The sequence below is a fragment of the Schistocerca cancellata genome, chromosome 1 (genome assembly GCF_023864275.1).
Source record: "Schistocerca cancellata isolate TAMUIC-IGC-003103 chromosome 1, iqSchCanc2.1, whole genome shotgun sequence".
NCBI lineage: Eukaryota > Metazoa > Arthropoda > Insecta > Orthoptera > Acrididae > Schistocerca > Schistocerca cancellata.
The window spans coordinates 1,253,816,007-1,253,832,166 of NC_064626.1; the positions used below are offsets into that span (position 1 = coordinate 1,253,816,007).

Consider the following 16,160-nt stretch of genomic DNA (forward strand, 5'->3'; position numbering starts at 1 on the left):
ATCTGCTCCTATTCCTCGAACATATCCGCATACTCTACACCTCCCGCCGCCTTCATCCCCCTCCTGCCATGGTTGCTCCTCTCCTCTCCAACCCCCGCCCTCTGCCGTGCCATCACTATTGTGACCCCACTACCCTCCATCTCTACACCCTTCATCTCCTTCTGTCAACTACCCCTCCCAGATGATGCCCTCTCTCCCTCCATTTATCCCTCCTATCGACTCTCATCCTCACCTCCCCCTCCTTTCCCCAGGCTCCCTCTTCCCCCCTTCCATCCTGTTTTTCCCCACCTACCCTCTCTCTGCCTCCCTTCTCTCCACGGAGTCCTTTCTGCACTCCCCTCCACTGCATTTTCCACTCCTTCTCGTGTCCGCTCAGCCCTCTCTTTTTTATGCCCTCTCCCGCCATCGGCTCCCCCTTTTTTACTTTTCCTCTCCTCCCCACTTTTCCCCGTCATAGTTACGTGTCCTCCCTCCCCCCCCCCCCCCATCTGCCGTCATGTCACCTGTATAGTGCTGTTATAAGTCAGTGTTCAGTGTTGTGCATCCCCTATCAGTGTTGCGAACAGCAGCCACACTGTCGCTATTTGTGTTTTTTATCTCGTGCGAACAGAAACCAGACTGTCGCCGTGTTTTTTAATTGTGCCTGTCTACTTCTTGTGTGTCTTCATCCGCATCGTCACCGCAGTGTTTTTATAATTTAAATTCCACAGCTCACGGCCATTTTACAGTTTTTTACAATGTCACTGTTTTAACGCCTGTTTTTCTTGTTTGTTTCTATTGTCATTATGTTTTTTTAAACTTTTCTGTAGGCTGTAGCGTGGCATATTACGCTGCTGCCATGCCCCCCCCCCCGCCCCCTGGGTGTGGGGGGGGGGGGGATTGAAATCCAATAAAGGAAAAAGAAATAGCCGCGGCCGGAGTGGAAGACGAGCCGTCATACAAACGCTACAGCATTGACTTATGAACTGTTTTGTTCTGCTTGCAATTAAATTGTATATACCGAAGGACATTGATTATTTGATTGTCGCCATTTGCTTGCGTGGGGACATAGGTCTGTGAATACGCAAAGTTAATTATTGTCAATTTCGCTTACTGTGATAAACTCCATTAACACGATTTGCTCGATTTGTTGTCTAGCGATCCGAGAAAACAGCTTCCTAGGCACCCTATATTAAACGATTGCGCCGGATGCAAAAGAATGCACACAAGTTTTCCAGCCCCTTATCGGACCATCTTCTACGATTCTAGAAGCTGTTTCTCTGCAGACTAGGAGGAACCTGTTGTACCAACATGACGGCTGTCCAGCTTATAGCGCATGAAGTACTACAGCACGTCTTCACGAATTGCCTGTATACCTTTTTTTGTGGGGAAAGTTGAAAGACGATGTCTACAAGGGCATACCAACTACACCCAATGATATGCAATGATGTACTATTGCAACCTCCTAGGACATCTTCACTGAAATGCTAGCACATCTGCAACAGTCATTCGACACCGACTCGTTACTGGTCAGGATCCACATATCTAATGTGTGCACTTGTGTTATTCTTGAGTGTGTGCTGCCACAGGTATAGCACAAGTGCCGCTGTGGGAACTTTTCAAAATACGGTATCTCAAGAACGACTCCCTTTAGAATCCTGCATCAAACACCACTGACATTTTAATTTACCTTACTTGTAGTTTGTTAATGTCAACAGGCATTGTTCCATTTAAAAAGTGTATGTTTGCTCAAAATATAAACTTTCTAAGTATTGTTGCAGTCTGTAGATTGGATAACATTATAAGACCCTGACTACCAATCCAATCTGTGGAAACTGCACATTTCTGCAATATTTGCAATGTAAGTTGTAGGTTATACATCCTGTGTTTGCAAGCACTTGTGTGGATAGTCCAGTCACATTAATGTGACCACTGCTTATGTCTAATGTCGCCGGCCGGAGTGGCCGAGCGGTTGTAGGCACTACAGTCTGGAACCGCGCGACCACAACAGTCGCAGGTTCGAATCCTGCCTCAGGCATGGATGTGTGTGATGTCCTTAGGTTAGTTAGGTTTAAGTAGTTCTAAGTTCTAGGAGACTGATGATCTCAGCAGTCAAGTCTCATTGTGCTCAGAGTCATTTTTTGTCCAATGTCAAGGTTCAATAACCACTCACATACGGTAGGTGGCAGAACTGACATGAGAGGGTATGTGAAGCGCGGCAGGGAATGTGGAAAGTAGTGCAGTCGTTGTCATATAGAGGAAACAGAGCAATTTAAGTGCCGTTCAGATGGGCGTGATCATCTAATTTCAGGTCAAGGATGGAGGAATTTCGAAACGGTTAAAGTCTATAAACTGTCCACGTGTGGCGGTGTTTCATAATACCGTGCACAGTAAAATGGCGTTATCCAAACCCAGCGCCGAGGCAACTGTTGAGCACCACAGGTCAGAGATGAAAGAGGTGAACGATGGCTGTGAAGATGTGTACAGGCGAACAGATGCGCAACTGTTCCCTAACTGACCGCCCAGATGAACCGAAGGGCTACCAACAACGTCTCTTCAATGACCATTGAGCGAACGTTTGTGCATGAGCCTTATCTGCTGTTCATCAGCAACGAAAACTGGAATTTGCACGTCAGTATCGCAACTGGGCGTCCACTGAGTGAGGACAGGTATCCTTTTCAGTTGAATCACGTATTATGCTCCATCAGACTGAAAGCAAACACCCTGCAGCAATTGTCGAAAGTGTCCAGGCCGGCAGAGAAAGTGTTGTGGTCTGGGGAATGACCACTGTGTAAGGCGGCAGAATAAATGGTCAGATTCGCACCTTACGTGAGACCTTTACAAATCGCAATGAGAAGGTGAAGATGACACCTAACGTAAATCGACAGTTATGAGAACATTTCCCTATCAATATGTAATGCAAAATGGGATGACAGTCACTCCACGGTAATTAACACACCATTCCTATACAACGCATGTCTTTGAGCAGAAGGTAGAACAGGGGACACGAGTCGAGTCGCTTTTAGTTTTGAAAAGCCAGCTCCACAATGGTGTAGCGAAGTCGCGCTGAGGAAGTTACGCCGGCAACCACATAAAGGGGTGGCAGGGAGGAGGACAGCGACCCCGGGCCAGGTGATTCAAGCTGGAGGGCCGCCTGTATCGAGGGCATTGGTACAAGAGCAGAGAAGAAGCTTTTGAAAACTGCGTTTCGAAATTCCAACGGGATACGAACAAAAGCAAGTGACGCATTTTCACCCAGCAAGTGCGATACATGGGAAGGTCAATGTACTTTAGGCTTCTGGAACGGGCACAAAACGTGTGATTGGCGGAAACTCACTAGGAAGGAGAAAACTAATGAAGTTTCGACGCAGTTTGATTGAATGGACGTTGTGATTGGTAGAGGGTGTATCTACAAACTGAGAGGAACGCTTCTATTGGCCGAAAAAAAAGCCGTGACGTAAAAAAGGAACCCAAGTGAAGGGAGGCAGTTGTGCCATGAATAGGACAAGAGAGAAATTTTGTGAGTGGATCATTCTCTGAACTGGCATCAACTGCAGAATGGAACGCTTAACGTTCCACACGACGCCAAGAAGAAATTGGTGTGGACACTGCATTCACAGCGGCTGCACTCTAGCTAAAATTAGCTGTAGCAACGTTTAGCTCCAACTGTGGAGAAAAGAACCTGCCAAATTAGTTAATTGTTCTTGCGAGAACTGAAAGGGCACTATAATATGCACGCTGCTCCAACCATGCGCATGTATATCGCCACATAATAAGACAAGGGCTAAGTAAATGTTTTCTCGCATAATGAAAATATAGGCAAAGTTTCTGCTGGAAAGTTCAGTAAAGGCCAGATTAGTTTTGCAGGAATTTTAGTGGGAGAGAGCGGTCATGCAGGTAGCAGCACGTTGCATCTCAAGGTAAATACCGCGTGCAGAGGCGTAAACTTCATTGGTTCACCAGCTTGCCTCCACTGTAACCCCGAGTGGCCTTGGATAATCTTGCGCTCAAATTTGTCACTTGAATAACAATCCACCGTAGACTTGATTGTCATCCTAAATAGTACCGAACTTTGAACCGGAATCGGACGATTTTCGTAGTACTTACCAACATCATAACGTATGTGTAGGAGAGATTTTGTAAAGAAACATCTAATTAAACTTTCATATTATTGTGCTTAGGATAAATGTAAAGAAACTTGCAATTGAACTTTCATAATATTGTGCTTAAGATAATGTTCTTTCAGAGAGTTAATATTTAACATTATTGTGTACAAAATTATTTCACTTTTTGAAGTTGGCAAGATGCGTTATCTATTGCGATGTTTTAATGTTGGTAAGCTGAAAATATCATATCAGCGCACACTCCGCTGCAGAATGAAAATCTCATTCTGGAAACATCCCCCAGGCTGTGGCTAAGCCATGTCTCCGCAATACCCTTTCTTCCAGGTGTGCTCGTTCTGCAAGGTTCGCAGGAGAGCTTCTGTAAAGTTCGGAAGGTAGGAGACGAGATACTGGCAGAAGTAAAGCTGTGAGGACGGGGCGTGGCTCGTGCTTGGGTAGCTCAGTTGGTAGAGCACTTGCCCGGGAAAGGCAAAGGTCCCGAGTTCGAATCTCGGTCCGGCACACAGTTTTAATCTGCCAGGAACTTTCAAAAATAATATTGTTTCACAGCACAGATTGCGTGACTTGGTACTGCAGCTCTGGCGGCGTGAGTGAGAGGAAGTGAGAGTGAGAAGGAAGCGTTTACAGACAAGGACGGAGATATGTGCGGCGCCGCCTCGGTGGGCAGCACATCGGAAACTACACTGGTGTGCTAAACTTAAGGACGAAAGTTACTTCCACGTGATGCGTCACTGTCGAGTAACACAGCTCGATGAAACTTGGACCATACATAGAGAGAACTCCTACAGTAAACTACAGGCGCTAAATGAAGGAAATATGCAATGAGACGTAACAGAAAAGACACTTTCATTCAAGGACAGTAATTACACTAAAGTCGCCACCATTCATAATGGCCTACTAGATCTTACAAAAGACGGGACATGGTTCGGAATAGGGCGTGTGATCACCACGCACGACAGCCCTTGCCCTCCAACGTGCTGCAATGCTGGCCACGAGGCTGGTAAGCTGTTGAAGACCGCTGGCTCATCGTTGATGCAATGTGAACCTGCTCCCCAGTGCATCCCACACTTGCTCCATGGGATTTAAGTCGGAGGGACGGGCATAGCCGTCACTTCGTCAAACATCCTCGCGTACCAACACCATTGTCATTCATGAAAATGAAATCAAAACCCAATGCACCCCTGAAAAGACGCACGTGGGGGAGGGAGTACCGTGTCACAGTGACGTTGACCGTTGTGTGTACCGTATTTAAAGATTTGGGGGTCGTATGCCCACGCAGCATCATGACTCACCACACCATAACGCCTGTATCACCAAAACGATTATTTTGCACACTGTTTCTGGGTGCGTTGCGTATTCCCATCTCCTGCCACTTCCATTGTCGAACATGATCGTTTTGGTGATTCAGGCGTTATGTTGTGGGGGTATAATGTTTCGTGGTTGTACTGCCGATTTCGAGAAATGTAATTAATCCAGACTATAAATGCTTTCAATTTCCATCAAATTATCATATTCTGGACTATGACAAGTGTACTTACTGCTTATCTTTACAAACGCCTGTTCCGAAACAACATCTATCAACACAGAATATTCAAGAAGAAAAGAGTAGTACACAAATGATACTAATAATTAACTGAGATTCACTTTTCTAGATTTTGCTATTACATTAGGATAAATGAAATACTGGCAGGCTTGCAAGTCAACAACTTGCATCGACTACTGTGTGTGCTATTGCGTGAACTGCTTAACACACTACCATCTTCCTCGCCGTGGCTCAAATGGTTCAAATGGCTCTAAGCACTATGGGACTTAACATCTGAAGTTATCAGTCCACTAGACTTCGAACTACTTAAACCTGACTGACCTATGGACATCACACACATCCATGCCCGAGGCAGGATTCGAACCTGCGACCGTAGCAGCAGCGCGGTTCCGGACTGAGGCGCCTAGAACCGCTCGGCCACAGCAGCCGGCCGCCGTAGCTCCTTCGAGCATTGTGACGTCCTGGTTGAACTGGGTAAGGCGTCTACAGCCAGTTGCACTCTTATATCTGTCCCCTAACGTGCGGAAAATTCGTTTTGCTGTTTCCTTACATTTTTCTTCATTTCACCAGTCAAATTATTCTTAGCAATGTTTGTTATTCTTCTGCAATACCCCCCTTCTGCACTCTAAAATACACACACCTTCCCAGAACGTTCCTTCTAAATGCACTCTAGAATAATAGTTATTGCTCTAGAAATATAGAAAGTGTGTCACCATCCTGACCTAAAGTCGAACACAGCGACATTCTATTCCACACCTACAATGAGATGGTTAGGTTTATTCCCAGTCTCAGTGTGTGGTGAGATGCTTTCCCCAGTTTCCCTTACCGTTAGGCATGCCTTGTGCGCTGACACATGCATATACACACTTCTTTAAGCTTTGTACAGAAAGCTGTGCACTATTCAGTAGGTTTCACTTTCCACAACTAGATAAAAATCAGTGAAAAGCCCCAAGTATACATATCCAAATTGAAAGGTTTGCTTCTGGCTCACACCATCCATTCTGAACAGGAGTTTCTCGCAATATAACTTTTCTCTGCAATGCATTACGTAATCACAAACTGTCTCATAATGAGCAGGTTACCTTCCATTCAGAAGGCTGTTGTACTCAGCGACTATTATATTGACTTGTAAATTATAGATTGCAGCGATCAGTCACCCTTTTTAAAATTTTATTGTGCAGTTCTAGATTTCGGCTAGAAGCTAGCCATTCTCAATGCAGTATTATTTTCGCTCAATGCAAATAATCCCTGTTGGTCGGGCTTCATCCACAGTTCATTGAACATATATAGTTCATTCAATACATATATATAGTTCATTCAATACATGTATATGTAATATATATGTTGTTGTTGTTGTGGTCTTCAGTCCTGAGACTGATTTGATGCAGCTCTCCATGCTACTCTATCCTGTGTAAGCTTCTTCATCTCCCAGTACCTACTGCAACCTACAACCTTCTGAATCTGCTTAGTGTATTCATCTCTCGGTCTCCCTCTACGATTTTTACCCTCCACGCTGCCCTCCAATACTAAATTGGTGATCCCTCGATGTCTCAACACATGTCCTGCCAACCGATCCCTTCTTCTAGTCAAGTTGTGCCACAAACTTCTCTTCTCCCCAGTCCTATTCAATACTTCCTCATTAGTTGTGTGATCTACCCATCTAAATCTTCAGCATTATTCTGTAGCAGCACCTTTCAAAAGCTTCTATTCTCTTCTTGTCCAAACCATTTATCGTCCATGTTTCACTTCCATACATGGCTACACTCCATACAAATACTTTCAGAAACGACTTCCTGACACTTAAATCTATATTCGATGGTAACAAATTTCTCTTCTTCAGAAACGCTTTCCTTGCCATTGCCAGTCTATATTTTATATCCTCTTTACTTCGACCATCATCAGTTATCTTGCTCCCCAAATAGCAAAACTCCTTTACTACTTCAAGTGTCTCATTTCCTAATCTAATTCCCTCAGCATCATCCGATTTAATTCGACTACATTCCATTATCCTCGTTTTGCAGTTGTTGATGTTCATCTTATAGCCTCCTTTCAAGTCACTATCCATTCCATTCAACTGCTCTTCCAAGTCCTTTGCCATCTCTGACAGAATCACAATGTCATCGGCGAACCTCAAAGTTTTTATTTCTTCTCCATTGATTTTAATACCTACTCCAAATTTTTCTTTTGTTTCCTTCACTGCTTGCTCAATATACAGATTGAATAACATCGGGGAGAGACTACAACCCTGTCTCACTCACTTCCCAACCACTGCTTCCCTTTCATGTCCCTCGACTCTTATAACTGCCATCTGGTTTCTGTACAAATTGTAAATAGCCTTTCGCTCCCTGTATTTTACCCCTGCCACCTTCAGAATTTGAAAGAGCGTATTCCAGTCAACATTGTCAAAAGCTTTCTCTAAGTCTACAAATGCTAGAAACGTAGGTTTGCCTTTCTTTAATCTAGCTTCTAAGATAAGTCGTAGGGTCAGTATTGCCGCATGTGTTCCAACATTTCTACGGAATCCAAACTGATCTTCCCCGAGGTCGGCTTCTACTAGTTTTTCCATTCGTCTGTAAAGAATCCGCGTTAGTATTTTGCAGCCGTGACTTATTAAACTGATAGTTCGCTAATCTTCACATTTGCCAACACCTGCTTTCTTTGGGATTGGAATTATTATATTCTTCTTGAAGTCTGAGGGTATTTCGCTTGTTTCATACATTTTGCTCACCAGATGGTAGAGTATGGCTCTCCCAAGGCCGTCACTAGTTCTACTGGAATGTTATTTACTCCCGGGGCCTTGTTTCGACTCAGGTCTTTCAGTGCCCTGTCAAACTTAGCCATTTTGCACTTCCTGTCGATCTCATTTTTCAGACGTTTGTATTCCTTTTTGCCTGCTTCATTTATTGCATTTTTATAATTTCTCCTTTCATCAATTAAATTCAGTATTTCTTCTGTCACCCAAGGATTTCTACCAGCCCTCGTCTTTTTACCTACTTGATCCTCTGCTGCCTTCCCTATTTCATCCCTCCAAGCTATCCATTCTTCTTCTACTGTATTTCTTTCCCCCATTCATGTCAATTGTTCCCTTATGCTCTTCCTGAAACTCTGTACAACCTCTGGTTTAGTCAGTTTATCCAGGTCCCATCTCCTTAAATTCCCACCTTTTTGCAGTTCCTTCAGTTTTAATCTACAGGTCATAACCAATAGATTGTGGTCCGAATCCACATCTGCCCCTGGAAATGTCTTACAATTTAAAACCTGGTTCCTAAATCTCTGTCTTACCATTATATAATCTATCTGAAAACTGTCAGTGTTTCCAGGCTTCTTGCATGTATACAACCTTCTTTTATAATTCTTGAACAAAGTGTTAGCTATGATTAAGTTGTGCTCTGTGCAAAATTCTACCAGGCCAGTTCCTCTTTCATTTCTTACCCCCAATCCATATTCACCTACTACGTTTCCTTCTCTCCCTTTTCCTACTGCCGAATTCCAGTCACCCATGACTATTAAATTTTCGTCTCCCTTCACTATCTGAATAATTTCTTTTGTTTCATCATACATTTCTTCAATTTCTTCGTCATCTGCAGAGCTAGTTGGCATATAAACTTGTACTACTGTAGTAGGCGTGGGCTTCGTATCTATCTTGGCCACAATAATGCGTTCACTATGCTCTTTGTAGTAGCTTACCCGCATTCCTATTTTCCTATTCATTATTAAACCTACTTCTGCATTACCCCTATTTGATTTTGTGTTTATAACCCTGTAGTCACCTGACCAGATGTCTTGTTCCTCCTTCCATCGAACTTCACTAATTCCCACTATATCTAACGTTAACCTATCCATTCCCCTTTTTAAATTTTCTAACCTACCTGCCCGATTAAGGGATCTGACATTCCACGCTCCGATCCATAGAACGCCAGTTTTCTTTCTCCTGATAACGACATCCTCTTGAGTAGTCCCCGCCCGGAGATCCGAATGGGGGACTATTTTACCTCCGGAATATTTTACCCAAGAGGACGCCATCATCATTAACCACACAGTAAAGCTGCATGCCCTCGGGAAAAATTATATATATATATATATATATATATATTGAATAAACTATATATGTTCAATGAACTGTGGATGAAGCTCGACAAACAGGGATTACATGCATTGAGCGAAAATAATAATGCATTGAGAACGGCTAGTTTGTAGCCGAAATCTAGATCTGCACAATAAAATTTTACAAAGGACGACTGATCGCTAGAATCTACAGGGTGTTACAAAAAGGTACGGCCAAACTTTCAGGAAACATTCCTCACACACGTATAAAGAAAAGATGTTATGTGGACATGTGTCCGGAAACCCTTAGTTTCCATGTTAGAGCTCATTTTAGTTTCGTCCACCTACGCGCAATGGAGCACGTTATCATGATTTCGTACGGGATACTCTACCTGTGCTGCTAGAACATGTGCCTTTACGACACAACATGTGGTTCATGCACGATGGAGCTCCTGCACATTTCAGTCGACGTGTTCGTACGCTTCTCAACAACAGATTCGGTGACCGACGGATTGGTAGAGGCGGACCAATTCCATGGCCTCCACGCTCTCCTGACCTCAACCCTCTTGACTTTCATTTATGGGGGCATTTGAAAGCTCTTGTCTACGCAACGCTGGTACCAAATGTCGAGACTCTTCGTGCTCGTATTGTGGACGGCTGTGATTCAATACGCCATTCTCCAGGGCTGCATCAGCGCATCAGGGATTCCATGCGACGGAGGGTGGATGCAGGTATCCTCGCTAACGGAAGACATTTTGAACATTTCCTGTAACAAAGTGTTTGAAGTCACGCTGGTACGTTCTGTTGCTGTGTGTTTCCATTTTATGATTAATGTGATTTGAAGAGAAGTAATAAAATGAGCTCTAACATGGAAAGTAAGCGTTTCCGGTCAGACGTCCACATAAAATAGTTTCTTTCTTTGTGTGTGAGGAATGTTTCCTGAAAGTTTGGCCGTTTGTAACACCCTGTATAATTTACATGCCTCATAATGTTTTTCGCGCCTTATTATAGTTTGCTTGAAAATCAGGTTAACAAATACTGTCATGGCCATATAACCGTAGTCTTTCTCAGTCAGCGACATGATTCGGTGATATCCAGGAGTTACACACCAAACTAACAAGGTATTTTAATTATATACTTGTTTTGTAGGGTCAGGGATTTTCTCTGCCTCGTGATGACTGGGTGTTGTGTGATGTCCTTAGGTTACTTAGGTTTAAGTAGTTCTAAGTTCTAGTGGACTGATGACCATAGATGTTAAGTCCCATAGTGCTCAGAGTCATTTGAACCATTTTGAACTTGTTTTGTAAATAAAACCACCTTTTCCTGGTGCCACTTAATTAATTTTTCGCGGAAACATTTCGCCTTTTTCTTGTTCTAAGGCAGCATCTTGCTGCGGTAGATGGCCACGCAAACAAATTTGTTACTTTAATTATGAATTAATTAAAAACAGTAACGGTCAGTCGACATGACGTACTTCCCGGCAGTTCTCAGGGTGCAGACTCAGACAGAGAAGTGGCGGCATTCCTGAGGTGTCCAGCTGGGTACCTGGCTGCAGCCTGCGGCCGCGGCCGTTGCCCTGCCCGTGACGTCACTCCGTCCGGCCGTGCCTTTGATGTGTGCCGCCAGCGGGTCGCCGCAGCAACTCCGGACCCTGCCACGGGCTTGTGGGCAGACCGCCGACGCGAAATTAAAGTCCCCTGCCGCCCTCTGGCACACGAGAACGCTGTTGTCCCGTCCTGTCGTGTCACCCGGCGGCGCCGGTGCTAAACAAGGCTGGCCTAATGCGAGGGGAACTCACACACTAAGGGTTCCGTACAAAAATAGTTGTATATATAGATCATCCATACTGTGTATCGAGAATCGCAACGAATCTTGCATCATGTCGACATCGACATTGGCAAGATATTGGTCCCGAGAATTCCGAGACCGTATCAATATCTCTACATTTGTTCCTCAGACTAGTCGGGACGCAGAGAAAGAAGCTTTTTGGAGATTTCGGTTTAAATATGTAAAGAGATAAGTTTTATCAAAATATTTTTCATTTACCTACAAAAATATGACTAAAACTTACAGTCCATGTTTGCAAGTAGTAATGTTCGTCTATGATACTTTTGATGGAAGATGAAAGCAATGTACGTATGAACGGCAAAACGACATTTTTATGCGATGTAATAACAATTTAATAATTATCAGACATTCCTACTTGTACTGTGAGACCTTGCTTCTTACCGAATTTAATGATTCTAGGTCAACGGGAAGTACACTGTAGGCTTTGAAGATTTTGCGAGTTTGAACATATGTGACATAAATGGCAGAATCTTTTCATCGCATTGACTTAGAAGCTTAAACGTTTTACATCGCCAAGCGACCACACGACGTTAGTATGTGACATACATTTGAACTTGGTACGCCAATCTGTTCCAGAGAGCAGGTCGCTGTGGCCGAGCGGTTTTGGGCGCTTCAGTCCGGAACCGTGTTGCTGCTACGGTCGCAGGTTCGAATCCTGCCTCGGGCATGAATGTATGTGGTGTCCTTAGGTTAGTTCGGTTTAAGTAGTTCTGAGTCTAGGGGTGCTCAGAGCCATTTGAACCATTTTTTGTTCCAGAGAACAACAAATACTTAACAACAAATGCTCCAAAGATTCATTTACCTGCTCTCATACCTGTTGTTGTTGTCTTCAGTCCTGAGACTGGTTTGATGCAGCTCTCCGTGCTACTCTATCCTGTGCAAGCTTTTTCATGTCGGGGTAACTGCTGCAATCTACATCCTTCTGAATCTGCTTAGTGTATTCATCTCTTGGTCTACCTCTACGATTTTTACCATCCACGATTCCCTCCAGTACTAAATTGGTGATCCATTCGTGCCTCAGAACGTGTCCTACCAACCGGTCCCTTCTTTTAGTCACGTTGTGCCACAAACTCCTCTTATCGCCAATTCTATGCAGTACCTGCTCATTAGTTACGTGGTCTACCCATCTAATCTTCAGAATTCTTCTGTAGCACCACATTTCAAAAGCTTCTATTCTCTTCTTCTCCAAACTACTGCTTGCTCTCATACCTACAGCAACATAAATACTCTACCGCACAATTTGTAGTTCATAGTGAATTGTACTCCCTTCTGTAATATTGCCATCTTCCCATTAGCAGATAAATTGCGAAAGAACGACGCTCTTTGACTCTACACACACTCCGATCTCTCTTACCTCCTTGTTCTAGATCCTCGGCAGAAATTCTGTGCAGACAGAGTCGTTATGCAACTGACTTTTATAATACTTCTTGGAACTAGTTTTACAGGATTTTGCAAATACCGATCTACCTCCACACCGAAATCTACGAAACCTGATGAAGCGAGTGTGATAGACGGCACTTTTTGTTATATCATTTAATAAAATTTCTTTCAGTTACATTCACAGAGGGACTGCGGAAATAGTGATGGCACGTCTCTGTGCAAGCCGTTCTTTCACAAATTCTATCTCCATTATCTCTACGTGGAGAGGTGTGGAATACGGACAGTTTCTGCATTGAAAGCTGGTTTTTCAAGTTCTCTGAGCATATTCTCGCTTTTTTCTTCAAGTGTCTGCCGCCTAAGATATTTCAGTTTTTGTTCTTACACTCTCTCACCCGTCAAAAAATCGCATCGCCCTTCAGTGATTAAGAATGACGTCCCCCGTTAGTCTAACCTGGATGATGTCCTACAGTTGAGTAGTACTCAAGTTTGAGCTGTAAATGTGGCTTTACAGTTTATTTTCCTGTATCCTACCACTTAATCGAAGCCTTCCGTTTGCTTTAGCGTTAATGAAGGCTATGGAATTGTTCCACTTCATACCTCTACATGCACACTATTTGATTGCAAGTATCTGGACATAAATGTAGGATCTACCCTTCACCTTTATGAAGGCTTGAATTCCCCTCTGGACACTTAGAATGGTCATCTTGTTTAGGTGATGTCTCTCACGCCCTTGGCACAAAAAGGCAAATCGGCGTTGTTTTGATGTTGGATTTGACTTGAAATTTTTTGGAAGGAGTGACGATGACTTATTCCATTGGCTTGCCTATTGCTTTGTTTCTGGGTCGCTTCTTTCTTCAAGTGTCTGCCACCTAAGACATTTCAGTTTTGGTTCTTACACTCTGCTCGCGTATCATGTCATTTCTGGAAACCCAGAATCTACTCTGTAGGAATCAACATGGATTCCGGAGACAGCGATCGTGTGAGACCCAACTCGCTTTATTTGTTCATGAGACCCAGAAAATATTTGATACAGGCTCCCAGGTAGATGCCATTTTCCTTGACTTCCGGAAGGCGTTCGATACAGTTCCGCACTGTTGCCTGATAAACAAAGTAAGAGCCTACGGAATATCAGACCAGCTGTGTGGCTGGATTGAATAGTTTTTAGCAAACAGAACACAACATGTTGTTCTCAATGGAGAGATGTCTACAGACGTTAAAGTAACCTCTGGCGTGTTATGGGACCATTGCTTTTCACAATATATTTAAATGACCTAGTAGATAGTGTCGGAAGTTCCATGCGGCTTTTCGCGGATGATGCTGTAGTATACAGAGAAGTTGCAGCATTAGAAAATGCAGGAAGATCTGCTGCAGATAGGAACTTGGTGCAGGGAGTGGCAACTGACCCATAATATAGACAAATGTAATGCATTGCGAATACATAGAAAGAAGGATCCTTTATTGTTTGATTATATTATGATAGTGGAACAAACACTGGTAGCAGTTACTTCTGCAAAATATCTGGGAGTATGCGTACGGAACGATATGAAGTGGAATGATCATATAAAATTAATTGTTGATAAGGCGGGTGCCAGGTTGAGATTAATTGGGAGATTCCTTAGAAAATGTAGTCCATCAACAAAGGTGGTGGCTTACAAAACACTCGTTCGACCTATACTTGAGTATTGCTCATCAGTGTTGGATCCCTACCAGGTAGGGTTGACAGAGGAGATGGAGAAGATCCAAAGAAGAGCGACGCGTTTCGCCACAGGGTTATTTGGTAAGCGTGATAGCGTTACGGAGATGTTTAGAAAACTCAAGTGGCAGACTCTGCAAGAGAAGGCTCTGCATCGCGGTGTAGGTTGCTGTCCAGGTTTCGAGAGGGCGAGTTTCTGGAAGAGGTATCGAATATATAGCTTCCCCCTACTTATACCTCCTCAGGAGATCACGAATGTAAAATTAGAGAGATTCGAACGCGCACGGAGGCTTTCCGGCAGTCACTCTTCCCGCCAACCATACGCGACTGAAACAGGAAAGGGAGGTAACGACAGTGATACGTAAAGTAACCTCCGCCACACACCGTTGGGTGTTTCTTACTCAGTACAAATACTGCGGGAACTTTTAATGTCACTGTTCATCTACATCCACATTTATACTCCATAAATGTAGATGTAGATGAACAGTGACATTAAAAGTTCCCGCAGTATTTGTACCGAGTAAGAAACAAAATTTCACAGCTGCACGTTCTTCACTTAAACTTTCCATCATGATAAACGAACCAAGAACAAAACAACGCAAGCAGACAATCACTGCAAATGAACAGAACAAGCCAGTTCGACAACACAGGCGGCACTAAAATGGCAATGAGTTGCGCTATACACGTCTAGCGGCAGAAATGCTCACTACACAAGTCCGCCCACGGCACTGTTATTCCGTTTTTTTTTTGTTTTTTTTTTTTTTACCCCCTCGTACAACAGTTTTGTGCGCCAATTTCTTCAGGAGAGGATTCAACGGCTTCATGACACTCTTCTCCACTGAAGCAGTGCATGCATCCAGGTCAGAGGGGGATGGAACGATATACTGATAAATGGACTCACACTGCCAAGTTTTTTTGTAAATTCTACTCGACCTAGTAATCAACTTTCTGTAGCCGTGTAGTTTCACTTTGTTTTCTTCTGTTCTTCTGCGTGCTATCTGTTTTTGTCAAGCAGCGTATATTTGGCTCGCTGACAAAGTGGTAAGATACTTAGAGGATCGTTATAGCCTAGTAATCACATTAAGCGTGCACGAGTGAGAGGCTAGATGGCCCATTCCCAAAACCGCCAATACTTCAGCTGTAAGTATGTCATCCAAGGAAGAAGGGTATGTTCTTCATATGACACTGAAAGACAGGGGCTTACAGATTCGTTCCTGGATCACCATAATTGATGATCGGCTACTGGCCATCATTTGAAGCTCACGCAGAATGATTCGCACCTGTCGCAGATGATCTTGAATCTTCCATTTTTTGCAGGTGGTGGCACGAGTCCGGAACACCTGTGGGGTCCTCAGGCCGCGTGTGGGCGTCTCAGGAGGCGCTGCACATCCTGGGGGCGCGCCCGGAGGACGCCGGCAGGTGGGAGTGTCGAGTAAACAACGCCTTCGGCGAGCAGCGGGTGCACGCCTCGCTGCAAGTCACAGCGCCGCTGCAAGTACACGTCACGCCACACCTGCTGGTAAGTTCACCTCGAGATGGGTAAGAGCGA

At 44.0% G+C, this 16,160-nt stretch overlaps 1 protein-coding gene and 1 non-coding gene across 2 annotated transcripts in view; both read left to right on the plus strand.

Moving 5' to 3' along the window:
* The window catches only part of LOC126143752 (Down syndrome cell adhesion molecule-like protein Dscam2), a 726,918-nt gene that overhangs the window by 293,900 nt on the left and 416,858 nt on the right, over positions 1-16,160 (plus strand). The window contains exon 7 of the mRNA XM_049915449.1: positions 15,929-16,130. Coding sequence (XP_049771406.1) covers positions 15,929-16,130 — 202 coding nt within the window. The remainder of the gene's footprint in view (positions 1-15,928; positions 16,131-16,160) is intronic.
* On the plus strand, positions 4,531-4,605 carry Trnas-gga (transfer RNA serine (anticodon GGA)). Its single transcript has one exon. It is a non-coding gene; the product is annotated as a tRNA-Ser (tRNA).